The sequence below is a fragment of the Myxocyprinus asiaticus genome, chromosome 25 (genome assembly GCF_019703515.2).
Source record: "Myxocyprinus asiaticus isolate MX2 ecotype Aquarium Trade chromosome 25, UBuf_Myxa_2, whole genome shotgun sequence".
Taxonomy (NCBI): domain Eukaryota; kingdom Metazoa; phylum Chordata; class Actinopteri; order Cypriniformes; family Catostomidae; genus Myxocyprinus; species Myxocyprinus asiaticus.
Genome location: NC_059368.1, coordinates 577,764 through 603,944, shown reverse-complemented (window position 1 = coordinate 603,944; position 26,181 = coordinate 577,764). Strand labels below are relative to the sequence as shown.

Sequence of the window (26,181 nt, the reverse complement as noted above, 5' to 3'; positions counted from 1 at the left end):
TTCAAATATATATTTATAAAACAGTTAAAAAAATGCATGAATTCTGATTTCTGAAAGTGTGAAAGAACTGTTTGAATGTGCCGTTTCTCTGTTGTTAAGGAACATTTGGTGAAAAAAAAAATGTGGCCCATCCATTTTTATTGAGGCCCACCCAAAAGTAATTTCCTGGCTACGCACTTGGAATGAACTGGAATTTTCCCCAATGAGTTCACTTCAGGTGTTTGTGAATGTGACAACAAATATTACAAACATTACAGCTGCATCACAGACATACTGAAGAAAAAAAAAGATTAAAAACACATGACATATACAGAAAATGTCATAAGGCTCAGTATCATTAAGTCCTTGATAAACCAGTGTAACAGAGTTAATTACTCAGATCTGACATGCTTCCAAATACAATATCCTTCGTTTTACACCATATCTGAAACAGATGTAACTGTAGGGATTACAAACTCTTTAATTCCAGATTTCTTACTACAGGGTCTACAGCATGTGTTCACAAATACATAATTGACCTGATTATGATGTGCTTTGGTCTGAACCTCTTGACATCAACTCAAGACCACATCTGAATTTGCAACATGAAGACTTCATCATTTCATAATAAAACACAAACATTTCAAAAAATGGGGGAAAAAAACTACTGCACTTATTGATCACAAAACTGCAAAAGCACTTCAAAACATGTTTTAAAACTAAGATGACTTGAAATATAGATATTAATATGCGTTTTTACTCCATGTTAAATAATTTGAATACATTTTAAATACAATTACAAATCTCTAAGGTATCATAAATGCACTGTGCAACGCTTTATAAGCTCATTTAAAAAAGATGGCCTGGTGTTTCCTTATTAATCACTGTATGTACATTTCAATACATTATTTAGTAATGGCTCTCAAGCACTTCAAACTTCATGGGCATTTTACAATCCAAAACGAAAGAGAATCCTTCAATTAGATAAAATTGCAGGACTTTAAATAGATTTTTCTCTCTCAAAAATAGTCCTAGAAACATATTGCATATTTCAGCTTTAGAAACACATTTAATAAAAACATCTTTTTGAAATGGGAAAGCAGAGGGGCAGAGCTTTTTCAACAATTAAGAAAAGGGCCGTTTAAAACAGAACAATGTGATTTGTTTTAGAGATGTTCCTACTATAAATGTGTAGCAGTGAATAGGGTTGGTTCTGGTTATTCGACACATTTATCATATATAAACTCTAGAAAATGTTCGTAAACAAACCCTGAAACCCACAGATGAGCAGCTGAGTTAGTTTGATTGATCTCGTGAGTGATTTTAATGAAGTAGAGATGTTAAACCAGGTAAAATAACTGCTGCTCGTACGACCTGGACACAGTTAATTAATAAAGAACTTCAATGATGAACTTTTGATCAGGGATTGTGCGATACATTACCAGAAATGCTGAAAATCACACAATATCTACTGCACTCCATGGGCTGAATTGAGAAATGAACTGAAAATACTAAAGGGCTTTTATTTGAAATACATTTGATGTAAAATGACATTGGGTGACTCATGAACCATGTGTGTTCATGGTAAGGTGCACTAACCAGTCATGACCTAAAAATGAGTCTCAGGTCTGTTCTGGAAAAAGCAGGAAAAAACAACGATGAATGCAAATAATAAAATGCACTAAAGTGACATGGTTGACAAGTTTCAATAAAGAGTTTGCGATGATGTGATGATTTCCATCACACTTCCGTTACTTACAAAACTACGTTGGAGCTGTTTTGAACAAATTCAGGCTGTGCATCTAACTAATTATATTGGTAGCAAAACTAAGAAAAAGACTCTGATCAAGCAAAGCAATAGTGCAATTTCTCTGGGGGAAAACGGTGCAGACGGAGTTCATCAAAAAATATTAAAAATAGATTTTGTGCACTCATTATATAAACTAGATCAGTGGTTCCCAACCCTGTTCCTGGAGGCCCCACAGCACTGCACATTTCTGACACACCCCATTCAGGTCTTGGAGTCTCCACTAATGAGCTGATGAGATGAATCAAGTGTGTTATCCAAAATGTGTAGTGTTAGGGGCCTCCAGGAACAGGGTTGGGAAACACTGATCTAGGGGATTTGAATCCAAAATTTCACTTTAATACATTATAAACATATATAGATCGCCTTAAAAATCACATGAACTTGACATTACTGTGTCCTGCTCTTCAACACAGTAACTGACGTGAAAGCGCATGTGTGCGTGGATTTTACACTCAATGTTGTAATTAACACTGTGTCATCCTTTGGTTCATTTCGTTGGTCAACTCTACAGACACATCGTCCATTGGATGGCTCAATTTCTGCCCATTATTTACTCTTATCTCACAGAATAAAATGGAGAATGAGTTGAGCAACAGAGAGCTTGATCTTGTGTTGGTCACATCAGCATGGCTTTAGTCGGAGTCTCATTTACACCTGGCATTCAAATATGTTTTCAGTGATCGGATTGCAATAAGATAGCACTTGACCCCATTAAATATTAACTATGCACCCAACGTCACATTGTGACTGGATCACTAAAACCACATTCGGAGGTGTTCAGGGACGGATTCTGACCACAGGTGTAAATGCAAAAGTGTTTTCCTCATCTGAATACTACGTCAGATAATTAATAATGTAATGAGGTTGCGTTGCAGTGTTGTGGGCATACACTGATGTCTTGTCACCTGATTTAAAGAACAACATCCCATGAATTATTCCATTGGAAAACACTTCAAATCTCTCGTTTCTCTCCTGGTCTGGTTTGAAGCACATTGGGTACAACTGACAGTTTTGTGTGTTTCCTGCCAAACTGCTAAAGACGTAACATTACTTTAATCATATCGAAGCCTTGGTTGAGTTCATGATGGAAATAAAACGGTTTAATTTAACTCTCTGTTGCCTGTGCTCATTAGATGCTTGGGCATATGTTGCCCGCTAAACTTATTTCAAATTCCCTTAATCATATTAACATTTACTGTTTTACTTTATTTTGCAATGAATCATCATCTACATGATTACAGCTCTGTGGAAATTAATGCATTATCTCTGTGATGCCATTCAAGGATCATTTTTGCATGAATGCATAGAACTTCATACTCGTGTCACAATAAACATGTCTAAAATTGCTCTGGGTGACAATGACGGCGTTGATGAGATGTTCATGTCATTTGCTCCCTGATTGGCTCCAGACGTGCCGCTCACTGGAAAACACTCAAACAGCGCTCTGTCAGCAGGTATTTCATAAGCATCTCCTATGAACTAGACCGACAAAGACATTATTAATAATTCTGATGCCATTCGAAATGGACCCTGCATTTACTGTTTTTCACTTTCCTGAGAATGTATCCTTATTCCAGTGAACGAGTCGTCTTTAGTGCTGTAGTGAAACTGCAGTTTCAAATGGAATTTGTGCAAAGTTGGTCGACTCCCTTGTTGTTTATTTGTGTTCTCATCACGTTTTCAATTAATTTAGCCTTTTATTATTATTATTATTATTATTATTATTATTATTGATGTTGCAACTACCATTGCTGTTGTTTTTATTAGCCTATGCAAAAAACTATGGTATGTTTTTATAGTTGTAATTTAAAAATTGTGCACATTTATTCACTGTTGGAACCTTTAAAGAAATAATTAAATACATGTGAGCTTTGTCCTGCTTGAGTGCAAGCTCTGTTTTTCACTTTAATAATATAAAGATGAAATAAAAAATGTAATTAATTAAAAATCGGTTTTGCATATCGGTTATCTGATGTGTAAACATACAAATAATCGGTATCGTATCGGTTGTAAAAAATCAATATCAGTCGATCTCTAGCTAAAATAGGTACTCATGAGAAAAATAATTGCTATATTTGCCAGTTTGTGAGGTTCACAGCATCATGTCTTAAAGGGATATTCCGGGTTCAAGCTCAATCAGCAGCATTTGTGTTATAATGTTGATTACCACAATAATTAATTTCGACTCATCCCTCCTTTTCTTTAAATGTGTGTTCCAGTGAGACACTTACAATGGAAGTCAATGGGGCCAATTTTTGGAGGGTTTAAAGACTTTTATAAAAGCACTTACATTAATTCTGTTAAAACTCATGTATTATTTGAGCTGTAAAGTTGTTTAAATCATCATATTTACAGTCATATTAGGGTTTAAGGGCAATGAAGTTATAAAATTGTCTATAACTTTCCACAGATGTGGTTAGTAAGTGATTTTATCACACTAAAATCATGTTAACACACATGTTGGCTGTGTCTCGTTTGGAAGGCTGCATGCTAGCTAAGACGCGTCCTTTGAAGGCTGCAGTATACCGAGTGTCCTCCTTTAAACAAGCCTCGTTTAAACGAGACGGCCTTCGTAGGACAAACAGAAACGGAACGTAACATGGTTGCTATGACAGCACGCCACTCTTTAACAAGCGCGAGCGCTTTGAGTGAGAAGGTGACAAAGTCCCTTTAGAAGGGAATGTATGAGGTACATTTTAGGAGAGTTATAATGATGTAAAGAGAAAATAAAATAGATTTTACAGGTGTACTATTAGTCTAATACTTTATTTTAATTATATATTCATATAACTATACATATTATATACTCTGCACCCAACTACTGAAGTACTTCAACTTGGGAATTAACATTCCTTGCGTTTGAACGTCATATTTACGGGCAAATTGAAGCAAAGTATTGTGAGTCTCCACAAAGGATACACCTCATGCATCCTCCGAATTCCCGTGAGAGAAGGTCGCATTTGAAGGCTGCATTCGAAGTGTCCTACCCGCTTTTCTGAAACGAGACGTATGCGGCTGACAAATGCGACCTCCGGAGGACGCATCCATCCAAACGAGACACAGCCATTATTTATGTCTTGTTTCTATACTTTTGAGTATTTTAACGTTTACAGATTATTGACCCCATTGACTTCCATTGTAAGTGTCTCTCTGGAACACACATTTAAAGAAAAGGAGGGACGAGTCGAAATTAATTTATGTGGTAATCAACATTATGACACAAATGCTGCTGACTGAGCTTGAACCCGGAATATTCCTTTAATAAAATAATTTTTCAAATGTCCAGACAATCGCGAGTCACGAGCGCTCTTCTTGCATGCGCGCACAAACACACGAGTGTTGGAAAGCAGCCGCCCAACAATGACAGCGCACGTGTGTACTGAACTAAGTCAGTATTTGGTATTATCGATACTATGTAGACAGACCTGGAATCATTAACTTATATTCGTATTACTTAATAGTATAAATATATGTATATTAGTATCAACTTTAGATTAAAAACATTCAGGGCTTAAGCCCCTAGTAGCCCACCCCTAGCGCCGCCCATGCTGGTACTTTCTGTATATGCATATTAATGCCAGGTGTAAAGGGAGGCCTCAGTGTTTTGTTCTGGGTCTTAAAACTTTCAGTCTTGATCGCATCCAGATCTCGGCTTCTGGTCTCGTAAACACCATAGTCTATTTCCAACATGTTAAAGGTGATAATTCACAGAATCACAGGTCAGCTGCAATATCCTGTATTCTTGGACTGACAGGTTTGGGTTTTAGGGGGTCTGGTACTGGTCGATTCTTCACTCTAACTCTGTTTCCAAACTAATGGAGATATTTTAACTCAGCAACTTCTGCTTCATAGTTTCAGATCCCTCAGATCTTTGATCATTGGCCTTCAGCAGTGTGACAGTCCAGTGTACATGACCTTTGAACCTTCAGCGAACTGATACACAGAGCGAACTTTCAATGAGTCTCTGAAGAAATGAACTCTTATTCTTTTGTGTTAAATGGGAAGTCCTTGCATTGGCAGTTAGGGTTAGGACAGATTGTCAACTTCTCGCCCAGTAAAGTCGATCAACATGTTCTGTCCGTATAATGATCCCACATACCTCTGAATCGGGTGTTTCGTTGGACCTCATGTAGGATTGTCCTCTCACTGGGTCCCTTTCAGTGTGCGATACAGACTTACGGTGGTGTGGCAGTTTTACTGCAGATTCTTCAGGATACGGCCGTATCGGAAGTCGTAGACGTGTCGGCACAGATACACCAGCTCAGGGTCGACGTCATCGGGCACGAGGCGGTGAGGAGGGATGCCGCTGTCTGAAGGGGTGGGCACCACCGGGGTGCTGTCGCATATGCCCTCCGATCGCCGCTTGACCAAGGCACAAAATCTGCAACATCAGATGTCGTTATAGGTCATTTCTATAAGCAAACACATGACAGAGTGCTCTGATGGTGACCAGACTCACCTACAGTACTGTGCTAATGGCAGAACGTAACATCTGTCTTCAATGCAAGCCACGCTGTTTTCATCTTGATGTCGAGAGGCGAAGATCTCATTCTGAAACGACACACAATAACTACATTTGTATCTTTTCACAAGAAAAAGCGACTGGTGTTTGCCCGTGTAAAACTCATCACCACACTTTTAGGGGTGCAGAGTGAGATATGCACTGATGTTAACCTCATGCGACCCCGTGTCCACATGTGTGGACGTTGTATTTTGGCTTCGCTATACGCAACGCATAATTTAAATGAATTAAAACTGACTGAATACTGTTCACAAGACTCAACGCTGTCATTTAAGTGTTAAACTTCTGCTAGAGATGCAAGGATGCATCTTATGCAATTCAAGATTTTACACAGATTCTATTGGACCCCCTCTAGATTGTATAGGCTTGGTCTTAAAGACACACCCACCTGCTGGTGATGCCAATCAGAAGATGGGAACACAACCCATGTTTTTTGGGGGTGTGTTAAGATCCAAGAATTTTGGTTGAAGGTTCAGAGTTTTGTATGTGATGTATTGGGCACTCAAATTTCATTCTGCCCCAGACTCTGTATTTTAGGTGATGGGGCGGTCATTAATATGGGGGATGAATGCATAAAAAACTGGGTTCTAACTAGCATTATGATCGCCAGACAGATCGCCAGACACCCCCCAGTTTTAAGGGGTTGGAAGTCAGCTGAAGCGCCCCCATTTCAGGAGTGGTGTTCAGAGATGGGCAGGATGGCAGCTTTTGAAGAGAGGTCATCTAGAAGACTGGGGAATTTAGACCTGTTAGTGGGGAAATGGGGCAAATATCTGGCTTTTTTGGAGGCCCTCGGGGAGGGACAGTGGAGAGAGAGGTGTAGTGGATAATGTGTGTGATTTATTTATTATTTAATTTTTTATTTTTTTGTGTGTATATAATCATGTGACCACTGGGGTGTTGTTGGAGGTCAGGGTGGGGGTAATAGTGGAGGTTAAATATTGATTCTGTTTGTATATGTTTTGCTTTTCTTTGTTTAATAGATGAATCAATAAAACAAATGTAATCACCAAAAAAAGTAGTCCACAGGGCTGTCACCATTATGAAAAAAAAAAAAGGGTTAAACTTTTGGTGCACCGCATCACGTGACACAACAGTGTGACGTCGATTTCCGTGTAGCTCTCCTACGAGCGCAGTGCCAACAAAAGAGCCTCTGGAAAGAAACCTCTTTAAATTTTTTGATCGAAACCTATTTGGTTGTAAAGAGTAGCATCTGTAGTTTTGTTTGATATGCTACTTTAAAAAATCCATTCATTTATCGCACGTCAGCGCGCTGATAAACATGATGTCCACATATGTGGAAATTAGAACCACATTCCCTCAAAAGTTGAAAAAACATGTTATTTTGAATAACTTTCAACATTAACACATCTGTGGGTCATTTCTCTTCATTTTAATATAAACTTTTAATACAGTATTTTATTGTGTTATCACTGTGCAATACGGTTCTATTCATTAACATTAATAAATGCATTCTTATATATTTACTGTACATTATCACATTGAGAATAAATGTATTCATGCAAAAGCTGAAAATGTGTCTTTCAGAGGCTTTATATGGAGTTAGGATGAAAATAAGGTGCATTTCAAACTGTTCTGAGACCAGTGCAGACAGACAGCACACTGGAGGTTAAGTCATTCACTAAATAGGGAGCAAGGGAGCATCCTATAGCTCTCTATGCAGTTAAGTGCATTCACTCCTAAAATCTGATCAAAAGTTCAGTTTCAGGCTGCAGATGATGTTTGGATCACTCAACATGTTTGACAGACATGGGACAATGATAATCAGTACATAGATTCAGAATTTATAATGTATCATTTTATTTTAACATGGTTGACAGTGATTGGATGATGCTGGACATTACTTTGAATCAGAATGTAATGTCTGTAACATCTCAAAAACATGAATAATTAACACTCCTGGACACATAATAAGCAATTTGATGAAAAATGGTTTATTATGGACTTTCTATAGCTTGATATTATTTAAAATTTCACAAATTAGTCCCGCTGTCCATATATGAGGACATCATTTTTAAGAAAACTATTTACTCTAGAATATTATTTTTTCTTTGCTTGTTTATTAGGTGCTACTAGTTACAAGTCAAAAAGGGAAATGGAAAATGCACACAGCAGTCACACGGGGGTCTCAGGAGGTTAAAACTACGACAGAGCTCCAGAATGCAACTAACTCTCTTTCTGATTATGTGCTGCTGTTTTCCGGCAAGCAGGGAAAAAGTGGAATGAAACTGCACTTCCTGCTACCTCGAACAATTACCAAGCACAGCTGAACTGAATCTGTCAAGGAGTCAGAACACTTTAATTTAGCTCAAAATCATCACTTTACTCTCAAATGTGCATTTCAATGGGACAAAATATGCAATATTTGAAGTCAGTGTCTCACCTCACAGTGCATGCTGGGATCTCGGCCTCCTTGCGTGTGTTCGGGTCGATAATACCAGAATAAACTCATCATGAGCTCTCCTGAAACAACAACAACACCGTCAGAACACAGCAGGACAGCCAACAGTCCAGCTGGGTAGAGAAGCGATTAGCACCGCCTTGAGAAGTTTTTTAACTTCAGTGTAATGTGCAAATTCAGACACAGACGTGTATGAATGAAGATACAGGGGTAAACTGGGTGAACAATCTGTCATGTCAGTAGTAAGTCTGAAGAGCTGCAATATTCTCTCAAAGTAAAACCACATTCCAAGCATATTTGTCATTCACATGGGGCATAGACACCCACAGGCATTAACTTCATGTAACTACAAACTTTAAGAAAAGCATTTAATTAAAAGTAAACAAAAACTGAATGTTGATTTGTGAACAACAGGTTTGTAGTTTAAAGTTCATGACTTTATTTCCTGTAAACAACTACAAAATGTTAAGCTGCACAACTGCTGTGACAATAATAAATGAATAAATGACATGCTGTCTTTATCACCTGATCTGGGATCTTCCCACAGAGCTGAAATCTTGGCCACATACGGCAGGGATTTCTTGCGGGGTCCAGATCGTAAGAGCACTGTGTCACGAACCCTGATCACGTCACCATCTCGCTCGACTCCTTCATAACACTGTCGCAGTACCGTCTCATCATCGCCCTGAAAAATGATTACAGGTAAAACAACTGCATGCTCATCATGACATTTTAGATTACCGGTATTTTTAATTACTGCTACTTGTATCTATTCTATTTGAATACTCTATTCTGGTTGTTTGGAATGTCTAATTGCTGCGCTGCTCATCACACACCCGCTAGAGGGCGCTGCTCGATCACACATCGCTGACTGAAGCTCTGAATGAAGAATCAAGTTTTATAAAACAGTCTTTTGCAGTTTAGTAATCGTGCAATGCCACATCATGATTTCATCTTATTTCAATCACTCGTGCAGCCTTAATAGATACCGTACTAATCAATGCTGGCAAGTGACCATTGGTATAAGCGTGATAATCCACAACTAGATATACGTTAAACGACTTGAATGCACTCCGCTTTGCGTTGGGTGGTTCTACGGCTCCACATCGTGCATTAAAATCATTTAACGCACACCTCACCATGGACTATCCCTTACTTACAAAATACTGTAGTAAAATATTGTTCATTGTTAGTTCATGATACCTGACGCATTAATTAATGTTAACAAATAGAAATGTATTTAAAGTGAAACGATTTGATACACTGAGCTATTGCTAACATTATATTTTCTGCTTTATAAAACATTTCACTAAGAAACATTCTTACTTTGAATCAATTTCATATCAGAGTTGGTAAATGATTAACTTTGCTGCAAAATGTAGCATTCCAATTTAAACATTTGAAATCTACCACTTTTACAAAATAAACATAAGACGTCTAAGAAACTGTTTCTCAAGAAAATATTCAAAATCTTTCATTCTCAGTGAAATCCCCTTTGAAAACACTCACCGCAATAAAGACCTCCTTCTCCGTGGGCACTCCAACAGGTTGCCATCCGTTTGTGACCCGGCGACGGCTCACCTTCTTCTGTTTGGCACTTGCCGGACTGGTGGTTGGTTGTTTCTGGGATAGTTTTGTGTGGCCCATAGCGAGCGAGCCATTGGGTGGTTTGGTGTTTTGAGGGCATTCTTTAGCCACCTTAAGCCGGACTTCTGCCTGTGTGTGGTCTGACAGCGTGTTAAGAAGACGTGGCAAAGCCGATGAGGACGGGTTTGCTCTGGGCACACGGGGGCGAGATAGAGGCAAAGCTGGAGGAACGAGTAATGTGCGACTGTGTTCTTCTTGAGATGAGGTGTAGCCTTCTAAAAAACACAATGTGAGAAAGACTATCCATCAGCATTCATTCAAAACTTTCAAAGAGGAGTCCATAATTCTGTTATTATTTATGTATCTAATATAGATGCATTTCAAAGCTATCACTATTTTGGCCATGTTTATGTACTTTGGCCAGTAGGTGTCATTTTCACCAGACTTGTTTGTACATTCAGGGAGGACACCGTGGCAATGATACATAGCAAGTTGCATGTCAATACGTCAAAGTTTTGCAAAGATACGGTTGATCTGTTTGGCATCCTTAACGTCAAATTCGTTAATGCACGTCCCTTTCCAATGCAGTAAAGGGGGTGAATTGTCCCCCTCAATCACAGGTCTGTCCTTGTTTATATATTTTAAATCAACATTGAAAATAATTGAGTGTGAGATACCGGTAAGGCTTGCAATTGCGTGACTTTGAGTAGGTCATAATCAGACAAAAATCTGAAGTCCTCCCTCTTGGTTTGGTAAAGCCAAACAAGTGTCGCACAATCCCCTCTGGTGTAGACAGCGGTGTCACGTGGTACCTGTTCCTTTCCTCAGCGCTAGCCAGGATGGGCCAGTCACAGTCATTTATTTTTACTTGATTTTAAAAATGCTTTTATTGATACTGCTGAGGCAGATTTCCATTCACAGGTATAAATCCTTGAAAAATTATCAGTTTTTATTTAAAATAACTATCCAGTGTAAAATGTCTCCAATGAGTTATAAAAAGTTCTGAGATTTTAATGCGGATGGATTGAGGATTAGGTTTTCAGAGCTGTCAAGCGCCCCCTGCTGGAAGAAAAAAGTGTGTCTCAAAAGACACAGTCAGTGGCTGACAACATTTGCAATTTCAGTCTGTAAGTCTGTTCCTCACACAAAACTATCATATGAATTTAAAAAACATGAAATATGTGGAGTCAGTAGAGGTGTTAAAGGCGTCCATAGAAATGATCAGTTGTTTTTGTCTGGCTTATGTGGATATAGGACAGGGTGAGGACAGCAGCCAGGCAGGCATTTCAGATAAGCATGTAAGAATGTAACTATTTAAGAGAATGCGATAGATATGACTTCCTCTTTATCTTTTGTTCATAAATGCTTGTGAACTCTTAATATTTTACAAGGATGTATTGATGGCTGACAGGGTATTGGCCTACAGGTGCTAATGATGCAGTTCTATTATAATTATAGCATAAGGATAAATTAAACTAGAAGCAAAGGGGACATTAAGCAGTGAAGTTTAGATGTTATAACGTTATTAAAAAATAAATCACATGGAAGCATGCCCCGGTAACCAGAAGTTGCGTTAACAGGAATATTTTTGTTATTTAACACATTTTTAAAACATTGAAGAATAATTCCAAAATGCTGTTATTTCAATCCGTTATTTTGACACATAAAGAACAAGAAAGAAAACCATTTGGGAGGCGTGAAATAGTCTTTTAACCATTTTTACGTGTCTTCAGTCTATCTTTCTCTGCCTGTGCACTGTATGTATGTGTGTGAGTGTGTCTGTGTGTGTGTGAGTGTGTATGTGTGTGTCTGTCTGTGTTTGTGAGTGTGAGTGTGTGCATGTGTCTGTCTGTCTGTGTGCGTGTGAGTGTGTGTCTGTGTGCGCGTGAGTGTGTGTGTGTCTGTGTGTGTGAGTGTGCGAGTGTGCGTGTGTGTCTGCATGTTAGTGTGTGTGTGCATGTGTGTGTGCATGCGCACATGTGTGTGCGTGTCTGTGAGTGTGCGTGTGTGAGTGTGTGCGTGTCGGTGCACGTGTGTGTGTGTGCATGTGCGTGCGCGCGTGTGTGCATGTGTGTGTGTCTGTCTGTCTGTGTGTGTGAGTGCGCGTGTGTGAGTGTGTCTCTGTGTGTGTGTGTGTGTGTGTGTGCGTGTGTGTGAGTGCGTGTGAGTGTGTCTGTGTCTGTGTCTGCGTGTGTGAGTGTGTGTGTGCATGTGTGTGTGTGTGTGTGTAAAGCATGTACGCGTGTGAGAATGTGTTCTAATCCAAGAAGGCAGCTTTTGATGCAAAAATGACACAAAAGTAATAACGGATAAAAATAATATACTGAATATAATGATTTGTAGTGATTTGTAGATGACTGGAAAGCACATTCCCTACCACACGGTGTAATTTTGCATAACAGCGATGAAAAAAATCTCTGTGACACATTTCTACTGGTATATTGATTTAACCCATATGTTACCAACCCCTGCTTTGGTATTTCAAAAATCTTTAACTTTTGATCACCAAAGTCTCAAGAGGATTTTAATTTTGGGAAGGTCTGATTAATAAAAATAAAAATAAACTAAAGCAACACAATTCTAGCACATTTTGTCACGACTCGATTTCATTACGTTCTATCCATTGAAAATAGTCAAATGGAAGTATTTTTAGCAAGATGAGAATAGGAGGAAATTTGTTCATATTTAATGCTCTCTTAAACTGGTATTTAAAAAGAGTGTCTGTTATGCTAGAGTTTTGGGAGGTTACCATTGTGGTGAAGAATGGTGCTTGTGCTTTGGTTGAGGATGAACTTTCAGTTTCAAGTGATACTGATGCTATTAAAATGAAAGTGCAACAGTTCCACTGTCCTCACACTTGCTCACCTGACATATACTTATGATTAATAAAATAAATTAAGTTGGACCAACATAAGAACATTTATTAAATAAACCTTAATAAATTGAGTTTGACTAACCTAATAAAGTTGAGTTAAAACTACTATAATAAATCAATTTGACGTAATCAAACTAAATTATTGGCTCAATGACTAAATCTGAATGAAAGACATTAAATTACTTGTAAAACATTTCTACAGTTCAATTAAGTAAGGGTTATAACTTAATTTTTTGAGTGTAATATAATGGGTGTGTTCCAAAATCTAGTGAGCGTCCTCCAGAGGCAGCACTTAAAGGCATCATAGGCGCGCTCCCAACATGAAGGCTGTTCCAAAAGTGAGTTATCTTAATTATGCTGCCTCCTAAAGATATCTCGTTAAAATTCTAAGGTAGCATTGTATGTATCCTTCCCCAGGTAGGCAATCCCACAATGCACCAAGATGAGCTCAGTGGAAAAATAAATCCAAGAGAAAAATTTGGATTATAAATAATCTTATAACCAATTTAATACTGTAAAGTGTAGATAAAAATAGTTTAATATCATAAAAATGTGTGTGCTATAAGTATTTATGCTCATTAGAATACCGCGTCATTCCTCTTGCTCTACCTGTATTAAAATCAGTTACGAGACAAGTTTCTCGCCCGTGTGAGGAGCGCTATTTGAATAACGTGAGGAGTTGCCGCCAATGTAGAGCGTTCTACATCGGTCTCTTATGAGGCATCATTTCAGGAAGGATGTTGCCATAGAAGACAGCTGCCTATATAGGGAGGAGACAGCAAGGCAGCTCACTGAGCTTTAGAACAGACCCATTGTTATATTGTGCTACCATAACATCAGAGGCAAATACCACTTCCACTGGCTTTATCATGTCTTACCTGTTTTGATTGGATGGCTGCAGTTGGAGCAGTTCATGGAGAAAGGGCACACCCTGCTGGTGACCGGCTGCATGGTGCTAAAGGTGTACCGGTTTACCGTACAGGCCTCGCGGTAGCAGGGTGACCCTACTGAGTTACAGAAGGCGTGGTGTGGGATACCTGAGGCATGTGATACCGAGGGGGGCAGCAGCTTGGATCCAGAAACCCCGCGAGGGCAAAAGGGACTGTGTGCGCAGGGTAGTGGTTGTGAGCTCAAACTGGCTGCTGGTGGCCCAGTGTGAGCAATGTGGACGTAGTAACTACAGTAACATGGATCTGCACACAGGCATGGATGGGCACTCAGGGTGAGGGTGGGGTGTGCCAGTGAAGGAGGAGAAACCAGGCATTCATGTTTAACCGAGGTCACGGGGTGCTCCTCGGTCTCGCCATACGCCTTTTGCCCGAGGAAGAGTGCCAACCTGTGGCAGTACTCTACCGAACCTTCCGGTGGACAGCAAAAGTACGGACTCAGCTCTGCCTCCACCTGTTCCTCTTTGACGGCTTTTAGGGGATATCCCAGCATACTACGGGACTGGTACCCTGGTTTGGTTAAGCGATGGCTTTCCGGAGACCCTTCATACTTCAGTTTCAACTCTAAGTTTCTATTCTTGCACACTTCAAAGCCGCCTTTCAGTACAGGATGCTTACAGCTTTGTTTTTTAGACTTTTGAACTTTGGGCTTGCAGTGAACGGCATGTTTCTCTGAAGCACAAACACCCTTATTGTCCATTTTTAGCCATTGCTTCTTTCCTGTCGTTGAGCTTGTGAGCTTCAGCAGAGCAGCAGCATTGAGTCCAGCTAAGCGTCTGGGTGTGGGAGCGTACAGACCGAGTTCACCGTCATCCTTCTCTTCTGCCTTGGCTTTCTTCATCTGCTTGGGATTTTGGCATGTCTCAGACTCAGAAGCTTGCGAGGCCTTTTTTGAGTTCGGGCAAGTCTTTAATTGTTCTGCAGAAGTGGTACCATCTCCTTGTTTCTTAGCAAATTTGGCACCAGATGGTCCATCTGCTTTATCAAGCAGCAGACTGTTGACGGCCTCAGCGTTGAGAGAGGCTAGTCTACGTTTGCGTGGCTCCTGAGTTAAAGGTTTATCAATGGTGGACTCTTTTATAGTTTTGGTGGATTCATGCAGCGATTCCCTCTTGTTTTTTGCTTTCTTGTTGGACTTCGATTTTGTTTTGTGCCCTGAAACTCTGCTTTGATCTGCCTTACCCTTGTTGTTGTCTTCTTCCCAAACGTCTAGACGAGTAAGCAGAACATGACAACTCACAGCCTTGTTCTTTGAAGCACCGCCCCTTCGCCGTAATGGGTAAAGCTTCCGATAGCGCTCTGATCTCAGCTTTCTCTTGGATATGTCCTTCTTAGTTTTACCCATTTTCATTAAACGTTTTGGCTTGACTTTTTTTGCCATGTCCTTTGTCTTGCCTTCTCGCAATAAACACGCAGGCCAGACTCCACCCACAGTTTCACCATGTAACCTCCTTTCTATGTGGCCCCGCCCCTCACCATGATACTTGGTGAGGGAACTTTTTTTTCCAAACATGGGTCATCACATGCTTCCTGAGAATACCTATGGGATAAAACGATTTTAAATTACAATGATAATACTCATGAACTGGTTTTAAGAAGCGTTCACACTGACTGATGTAATCACTCAAGATTGCCAAGTACTTGTCAATGCATATTTGTAGAAAGGTAAACTTTACTCAATTCGGTCACATCGCTGGGGTTGGGAACCAAGAACCAGTTCTTGTTAAGAATGGGTTCTATTTAAAAAAAATAAAAAAATATGGCACTAAAATACTCCAACAGACTTTCCTATAGCAATTTGGCGGCAGCACAACCTAAAGCACTGTCTAAACACACAGCGCAACGAAACATACAGAGTAACCAATGTAGTCCGATTCCTGAACAAATGACTCTTATGAACCGGTTCTTTTGAATCTACAGCACGAAACATATAGCGTGACCAGTGTAGTCCGATTCCCAAACAAATGACTCTTATGAACCGGTTCTTTTAAATCTGTGTCATGAAACACACAGATTCTAGTGTAGTCCAATTCCCGAACAAATGACTCTTATGAACCGGTTCTTTTTAATCTACAGCACGAAACATACATAGATTCTAGTGTAGTCCGATTCCCGAACAAATGACTCTTATGAACCGGTTCTTTTGAATCTACAGCACGAAACATACAGAGCTACCAGTGTAGTCCGATTCCCGAACAAATGACTCTTATGAACCGGTTCTTTTGAATCTACAGCACGAAACATACAGAGCTACCAGTGTAGTCCCATTCCCGAACAAATGATTCTTATGAACCTGTTCTTTTACTCTACAGCACGAAACATACAGAGCTACCAGTGTAGTCCGATTCCCGAACAAATGATTCTTATGAACCGGTTCTTTTGAATCTACAGCACGAAACATACAGAGCTACCAGTGTAGTCCGTTTCCCGAACAAATGATTCTTATGAACTGCTTCTTTTGAATCTACAGCATGAAACATACAGAGCTACCAGTGTAGTCCGTTTCCCGAACAAATGATTCTTATGAACCGATTATTTTAATCTACAGCACGAAACATACAGTGCGAACCAGTGTAGTCCGATTCCCGAACAAATGATTCTTATGAACCGGTTCTTTTAAATCTGTGTCATGAAACATACAGCGCGACCAGTGTAGTCCCATTCCCAAACAAATGACTCTTTTGAACCGGTTCTTTTGAATCTACAGCACGAAACATACAGAGCTACCAGTGTAGTCCAATTCCCGAACAAATGACTCTTATGAACCGGTTCTTTTGAATCTACAGCACGAAACATACAGTGCGACCAGTGTAGTCCGTTTCCTGAACAAATGATTCTTATGAACCGGTTATTTTAATCTACAGCACGAAACATACAGTGCAACCAGTGTAGTCCGATTCCCGAACAAATGATTCTTATGAACCGGTTCTTTTAAATCTGTGTCATGAAACATACAGCGTGACCAGTGTAGTCCCATTCCCAAACAAATGACTCTTTTGAACCGGTTCTTTTGAATCTACAGCACGAAACATACAGTGCGACCAGTGTAGTCCGATTCCTGAACAAATGACTCTTATGAACCGGTTCTTTTAAATCTGTGTCATGAAACATACAGCGCGACCAGTGTAGTCCGTTTCCCGAACAAATGATTCTTATGAACCGGTTCTTTTGAATCTACAGCACGAAACATACAGAGCTACCAGTGTAGTCCGTTTCCCGAACAAATGATTCTTATGAACCGGTTCTTTTGAATCTACAGCATGAAACATACAGAGCTACCAGTGTAGTCCGATTCCTGAACAAATTACTATTATGAGCCGGTTCTTTTGAATCTACAGCAAGAAACATACAGTGTGACCAGTGTAGTCCGATTCCTGAACTAATGACTCTTATGAACCAGTTCTTTTGAATCTGCGCCACGGAACATACAGCGCGACCAGTGTAGTCCGATTCCTGAACAAATGACTCTTATGAACCGGTTCTTTTGAATCTACAGCACGAAACATACAGTGTGACCAGTGTAGTCCGATTCCTGAACAAATGACTCTTATGAACCGGTTCTTTTAAATCTGTGTCATGAAACATACAGCGTGACCAGTGTAGTCCCATTCCCAAACAAATGACTCTTTTGAACCGGTTCTTTTGAATCTACAGCACGAAACATACAGTGCGACCAGTGTAGTCCGATTCCTGAACAAATGACTCTTATGAACCGGTTCTTTTAAATCTGTGTCATGAAACATACAGCGCGACCAGTGTAGTCCGTTTCCCGAACAAATGATTCTTATGAACCGGTTCTTTTGAATCTACAGCACGAAACATACAGAGCTACCAGTGTAGTCCGTTTCCCGAACAAATGATTCTTATGAACCGGTTCTTTTGAATCTACAGCAAGAAACATACAGTGTGACCAGTGTAGTCCGATTCCCGAACAAATGATTCTTATGAACCGGTTCTTTTGAATCTACAGCAAGAAACATACAGTGTGACCAGTGTAGTCCGATTCCTGAACTAATGACTCTTATGAACCAGTTCTTTTGAATCTGCGCCACGGAACATACAGCGCGACCAGTGTAGTCCGATTCCTGAACAAATGACTCTTATGAACCGGTTCTTTTGAATCTACAGCACGAAACATACAGTGTGACCAGTGTAGTCCGATTCCTGAACAAATGATTCTTATGAACCGGTTCTTTTGAATCTACTGTCATGAAACATACAGCAGTGACCAGTGTAGTCCGATTCCCGAACAAATGATTCTTATGAACCGGTTCTTTTGAATCTACAGCACGAAACATACAGTAGCGACCAGTGTAGTCCGATTCCTGAACAAATGACTCTTATGAACCGGTTCTTTTGAATCTACTGTCATGAAACATACAGCGCGACCAGTGTAGTCCGATTCCTGAACAAATGATTCTTATGAACCGGTTCTTTTGAATCTACAGCACGAAACATACAGAGCTGACCAGTGTAGTCCGTTTCCCGAACAAATGATTCTTATGAACCGGTTCTTTTGAATCTACAGCATGAAACATACAGAGCTACCAGTGTAGTCCGTTTCCCGAACAAATGATTCTTATGAACCGGTTCTTTTGAATCTACAGCAAGAAACATACAGTGTGACCAGTGTAGTCCGATTCCTGAACTAATGACTCTTATGAACCAGTTCTTTTGAATCTGCGCCACGGAACATACAGCGCGACCAGTGTAGTCCGATTCCTGAACAAATGACTCTTATGAACCGGTTCTTTTGAATCTACAGCACGAAACATACAGTGTGACCAGTGTAGTCCGATTCCTGAACAAATGACTCTTATGAACCGGTTCTTTTAAATCTGTGTCATGAAACATACAGTGCGACCAGTGTAGTCCGTTTCCCGAACAAATGATTCTTATGAACCGGTTCTTTTGAATCTACAGCACGAAACATACAGAGCTACCAGTGTAGTCCGTTTCCCGAACAAATGATTCTTATGAACTGGTTCTTTTGATTCTACAGCATGAAACATAAAGAGCTACCAGTGTAGTCCGATTCCTGAACAAATGACTCTTATGAACCGGTTCTTTTGAATCTACAGCACGAAACATACAGTGCGACCAGTGTAGTCCGATTCCTGAACAAATGACTCTTATGAACCGGTTCTTTTAAATCTGTGTCATGAAACATACAGCGTGACCAGTGTAGTCCGTTTCCCGAACAAATGATTCTTATGAACCGGTTCTTTTGAATCTACAGCACGAAACATACAGTGCGACCAGTGTAGTCCAATTCCTGAACAAATGACTCTTATGAACCAGTTCTTTTGAATCTACAGCACGAAACATACAGCGTGACCAGTGTAGACCGATTCCTGAACAAATGACTCTTATGAACCGGTTCTTTTGAATCTACAGCAAGAAACATACAGTGTGACCAGTGTAGTCCGATTCACGAACTAATGACTCTTATGAACCGGTTCTTTTGAATCTGCGCCACGGAACATACAGCGCCACCAGTGTAGTCCGATTCCCGAACAAATGACTCTTATGAACCGGTTCTTTTGAATCTACAGCAAGAAACATACAGTGTGACCAGTGTAGTCTGATTCCTGAACTAATGACTCTTATGAACCGGTTCTTTTGAATCTGTGCCACGGAACATACAGCGCGACCAGTGTAGTCCGATTCCCGAACAAATGACTCTTATGAACCAGTTCTTTTGAATCTACAGCACGAAACATACAGTGCGACCAGTGTAGTCCGATTCCTGAACAAATGACTCTTATGAACCGGTTCTTTTGAATCTACAGCAAGAAACATACAGTGTGACCAGTGTAGTCTGATTCCTGAACTAATGACTCTTATGAACCGGTTCTTTTGAATCTGTGCCACGGAACATACAGCGCGACCAGTGTAGTCCGATTCCTGAACAAATGACTCTTATGAACAGGTTCTTTTGAATCTACAGCACGAAACATACAGTGCGACCAGTGTAGTCCGATTCCTGAACAAATGACTCTTATGAACAGGTTCTTTTGAATCTACAGCACGAAACATACAGTGCGACCAGTGTAGTCCGATTCCTGAACAAATGACTCTTATGAACCGGTTCTTTTGAATCTACAGCACGAAACATACAGTGCGACCAGTGTAGTCCGATTCCCGAACAAATGACTCTTATGAACAGGTTCTTTTGAATCTACAGCACGAAACATACAGTGCGACCAGTGTAGTCCGATTCCTGAACAAATGACTCTTATGAACCGGTTCTTTTGAATCTACAGCACGAAACATACAGTGCGACCAGTGTAGTCCGATTCCCGAACAAATGACTCTTATGAACAGGTTCTTTTGAATCTACAGCACGAAACATACAGTGCGACCAGTGTAGTCCCATTTCCGAACAAATGATTCTTATGAACCGGTTCTTTTGAATCTACAGCAAGAAACATACAGTTGTGGATTAAAGCACTGAACTGGTAATCAGAAGGTTGTTGGTTCAATCCCCACAGCCACCACCATTGTGTCCTTGAGCAAGGCACTTAACTCCAGGTTGCTCCAGGGGGATTGTCCCTTTAATAAGGGCACTGTAAGTTGCTTTGGATAAAAGCGTCTGCCAAATGCATAAATGTAAATGTATGAACCAGTTCTTTTAAATCTGTGCCACAAACATACATAGTTTCCAGTGTAATCCGATTCCTATGACAGCGCTTTAGTGCCACGTAAAAAAAAATCTAATATTTTGAGAATAAAGTCAAAATTACGAGAATAAAGTCATATCATTATGAAATTTATGTCGTAATATTTTGAGAATAAATCGTGAGAAAAGTAACATCAAAGTGATGCGGTGGAGAACAGCAAAGTGGAGCGTCTGAGTCTTTGGATACGGTAAACACCACTAATCAGTAGGGCTGGGTATTGCCAGCCACCTCACGATATGATACATATCACGATACATATATCACAATACGATATATAGGTGTATACCACAAAATCATGATTCGATTTCCTTATGATTCACATGCTCTCAATTTTTTACAATTCATACTGGTATATTTCAGTTATGTCCATTTTGCTTACAAATGAAAGAAATTCTCTCTCAGCTGATGTTTTTTTAGCAGTAGTTTTTCATTACAGAGGTCACATTTCAGACAGGGGCAGCGGTGGCTCAGCGTTTAAGGCTCTGGGTTACAGGTCAGGGGTTCAAGCCCCAGCACTGCGAAGATGCCACAGTTGGGCCCTTGAGCAAGGCCCCTGACCCTATCTGCTCCAGGTGTGCTGTATCATGGCTGACCCTGCACTCTGACCCCAGCTTTGCTGGGATATGTGAAAAAAAAAAATTTCACTGTATATGTGCAAATGTATAATGTGTGATAAAATTATTATTATTTTAGCTTTTAAAAATATAAAAATGTCATGTTTTCCATCAATATGATGTTAAAAAATTGCATGTGTGTGTATATACTGTATATATGTGTGTGTGTGTTTATAGTTTAGATGCCTAATTTTTCCTATTTGACATTTTAAGTCACATCTGTGAGTGATATAGTCTCATTGTAAAGTGCTGCGCATAGAGTAAAAGATTGCTTTTGGGATTTTAAGAATCGATGTTGATATGATTAAAAGAAGATCGCAGTTAGTCGGAAAATCTGTATTTTTGCATGACCCTAGTGATAAACACATAAGGACCAGCATCTCATATAGAAGTGTCTCTCTGAGTTCGCAATTATTTAGACGACCTGCTTCGTCTTTATTGAACTGTTGGACATGATATGAATACACAAATAGTTGAATAAAAATATCCATACAGGGATCTAAAGTATCGATACAACATCATGAGGAGAAGTATCGTGATATATTGATATTTGAATATCAATATAAAACAGGATTAAATGATGGACATCAGTAGGCTACTGAACTATATACCTATTTAAATATTATTAGATCATCTGGTTATACAGTTGTAGGCACTGTGCACTTGAAGACATTACTGCCATTATGCAGCATGCAATTTGTGACTGCCATGTAAACAGAATACAGGACTATTTGAACCATCCATTGGAGGGAGGCAGAGGAGGAGGAGGAAGAGAGAGAGTGAACCGCTCATTGCACTCTCCCACTCTAATCTCCTCTGTTAACCATATTTTAATGATTTATTTATTAACTGTAGGGTCACATTACTCACATATCTCTAAGTAAATCTGTTAATTAAGAACATGCTACTTAGAAAATGATGCTTTTGGGAAACGTGCTGTAGAGATTAAGTACAATTTAAGTGCTGCAGTGTCCGGATACCAATAACTCCATGCTGATGTACCAAAAGATCACAAAGGATTTCTTTGTGCAGGTCCCTTACTAATGACACTTATCAGTCAGAGCGGTTACTGAAATAGCCTAATATTACTGACGTGCGAGTTATGACTTTCATTACGTCCAACTGGAAATATAAAAAAACCAAACTGTTCCAAACTGTGTTCTGTAACACCTCGTCTACATCAGACGCAAAAGCAGTTCAATATTTGGTTATGAAATAGGCTATTTCTGATAAACATTTCTGATAAATATATAAAAATACTTGAATCCTTTAACTTTTGATCTTGAACATCAGGACACTCTTAATCCGACAACGTAAAAAAACAAAAAAAAACATTAACAACAAAACTTTTTTTTTGGCAATATGTACAGTAGTCAGATGATTATAACTAAACATTGATTTCGATGGTACAGAACAGGAATTATCTTGAACTCACTTAAAGGCCTTCCCATATTATTATTAGAATGTAAGAAGTAATTAAATCAGGTAACATGATGCAATTCTGTTAATAAGTCTCATAATACAGTAGTTCAGAACACACCACTGAAATATTTCTCAGCTGTTCAAATCATGGTCATCCCTGACAGATGTTATTAGCTGGTTCATTGATTATCATGACATTATTATCATGTAATCAGTTGTTCATATTGATTTGTATGGTCTTTAGTTAAGCTGTATGAATAAAATGGGCACATAAATGCCAACACAAAACTAGAAATGTTCATTTCTGCCTATAAATCTCACTGAACCCCTTCATTATATCTTACATTACATCTACTTGAAATATTAACGCCGTTCAAAGGGGCCAGCCAAATGTTTAACAAAAGCAACAATGAATCCAACTGATTTGAATCATTGTCAGGTAATTATCATGCCATTATCATGTCTCCTGCGGTGTGACATCTTAAAGGGAAAGTTCACCCAAGAAATGAGAATTCTGTCATCATTCACTTACCCATGTTGCTCTAAAAGTATGCCTTTCTTTTCTGTGTGCCTCAGTCACCATTCACTTTTATTGAAGCAACTTTCTTTCCATACAATAAAAGTGAACATCTTTGGAAGATGTTAGGTTTGGAAGAGTAGTGACAGAATTTCCATTTTTAGGTGAACTAATATTAAGCTATTTTAAATAGCATTTTCCTAATTGTTGCTTAATTATTATACATGCAATTTTATGCCTGTCTAAATGAGAGACTGCATGGAATATTTATACTTATTTGTCACACCACGGGACATTTTAAATGATTGAAATGAATCTAAAAATAGAGGAGAAAAAACTACACAAATTCGAATTTCTAGGTGAGCTATTTACTTTACTGTCTTTATGTTTAGATTCTCAGAGACCCCAATGATGTACTGACATGATGTCAAAATGAACCTATTATTTGAATATCTTCCTTATCAAAACCCTTGATATCTCTGTTGTATCAAAGCTGCACTTTTCAGAAAGGCAAGGGGTATACAGGACAGTGATGTAACTTCTGTTTTGTGTCAATATGACTTAAAAAGCAAAACCACATTATACAACAAATACAATCAATCTTACAAATAAACTTTTGCTATGACTGTATCTCTCTGAGCATTCACTGCATTTATTCATGTTTTATATCTGCAGTTTCTGAGACCCCAAACAGAAATGATGTGACATTTTCATGACATGATTCTTCAATGTTTTTGAGCTATTATAATGGCCTTTGGGTCTCTGAGACCTCAAACAGAACTGCTGAAAAGGTGATCAAATATAGTTGAAAACCTTACAAGAGATAAACAACAGTCAATACACCTCACGCTATAACAATGATTCAAATGCAGGTGTGATAGTGTCAATCACTTGTCTAATATTGCAACAGGTTCGGATCGCAGGTGTCGGTCTCCCCGGACATGAGCGCGAGAGCTGAACCCCGCCGCTCGTTGTTACATTGTTACGATCCGATTGCGACGTGAGTTTGTTACACTGTCGCAGTCTTTCGCTCATCAACACGAGAGGCCGACGCGTGCTGGCCTGACGTCAGCATACATTATGACCACAAATAACAACAACAACAACAACAACAACAACATCATCCTCTTTCTCATCATCATCATCATATTAGACTAAAAACTCAAACACTGGTCCAGAACTGCAGTTACGCACTATCCAGCAATAACTCACGACATCACGTCATAATTTAATCCGCCCTTAATCGTCTGTGCGCAAACAACACGTTCGTGCTTTAAAGAGAGCGAATACAGAACGATCTCGAACACACAGCCGAGAGCAGTTTCATGTTGAATTCGCATAAATGTGTACTTACTAACACACGATCCGCGTGAAGCGTCGAAGGTTCTGCTGTGTGTCAGTGCTGCTGGTGTCGCTCTTCCTGGTTCTGCTCTGAACTTCATCTGAACCAATAACACACACACATGCTGATGCTGACACACACACCATCCAATGAGCAGAGCTGCATTTACTTCTCAGTAATGTGTCAAGAAGTGTCTGTCAATGTGATCACACTTGTAACCCACTTAAAGTATCGGTGGGAAAAACAAAACAAAAACACACTGGGATCTAAAACATGATCCGTGATTCATTAATAAACGCGCCGCTCTGAAAATGGGCGAAGTGCGACACTTGGAAACGTTACTTTTCCTGGCACTTTTAATGATGATCTAAATGACATATAACCAGAAACTATACCTTTATATAAAGCTTAGGATGTCTCCTGCCTTAGTCTAAAGCAAAAACGAAGAAATACTAAATACTAGGAGGAAGAACCTTTGAAGAACATCTTGTGACCTAATCCCAGATTGTATCAGGCAATACTGGTAAAGTGGGACAGAGGAAAACTGATTAAATATACATACTATAATATATATATATATATATATATATATATATATATATATATATATATATATATATATATATATATATATATATATATACAGGGGTGTAAAAAGTACTCAAAAGATTATACTTAAGTGAAAGTATGGATACTGAGTGAAAATTTTACATTTTTAAATTCGATTGGTTTGTTAAGTCGCCTTTTTACTGTCTCCGATGACTCCTATTTCTCCCCCAGTGGCATTCCCAACCTGGCCATAGAATCCATTTTTGCTAAATGATTTTAATGTGGCCTGTTGTACGTAACACAGCAATTTTCTGGTGAAATGAACACTAGAGGCATTACAACAGCAATGACTTTTATTCACTTTCACACAAGTCACAAGTAAATCGGCAGATTATCAGTTCATAAACACTTACTTTTCACCCTGTTCCTCACACAATGCTATCTTATGACATCTAAACACTTTTACTAAAGCGCATGACCAGGGTTGGGGAGTAACGGGATACATGTAACAGGAATACGTATTTAAAATACATAATATAAGTGACTGTATTCCACTACAGTTACTAGTTTAAATCATTTGTAATTAGAATACAGTTACATTCAAAAAGTATTTTGATTACTGAAGAGATTACTTTGCATTTTATTGACATTTGTTTCATTTAATATTTAGTCCTTTCAGATGGAAAACATTTATACATATAAATGATGCAATCCAAAGTGCATTTGAACAGCGGTGAAACACTTTCTTATGATGTGTTACATTCATACGAGCAGACAGAGAAGTACGTTTGAAGTAAGTTTGGAGCAGAAGAAATAGAAATAAACCTGGTGTAAACTGTCAGTTTTACGCTAAGATAAAATGCTATTTCTAGACATTTTACATGCACATGTTACCAGACACGATCATGTTTT

The 26,181-nt window shown here is 39.1% G+C and overlaps 1 protein-coding gene across 1 annotated transcript; it reads right to left on the bottom strand.

Moving 5' to 3' along the window:
- Window positions 1-3,980: 3,980 nt before the first annotated feature.
- LOC127416452 (bromo adjacent homology domain-containing 1 protein) lies at window positions 3,981-24,875 on the bottom strand. Its single transcript, XM_051655824.1, has 7 exons — window positions 24,733-24,875; window positions 14,074-15,682; window positions 10,243-10,595; window positions 9,259-9,418; window positions 8,716-8,795; window positions 6,249-6,340; window positions 3,981-6,170 (listed from the first exon to the last, which is right to left on the bottom strand). The coding sequence occupies exons 2-7, from the start codon at window positions 15,653-15,655 to the stop codon at window positions 5,984-5,986; spliced, it is 2,454 nt and encodes an 817-aa protein (XP_051511784.1). The 5' UTR covers window positions 15,656-15,682; window positions 24,733-24,875; the 3' UTR covers window positions 3,981-5,983.
- Between the last annotated feature and the right edge of the window lie 1,306 nt (window positions 24,876-26,181).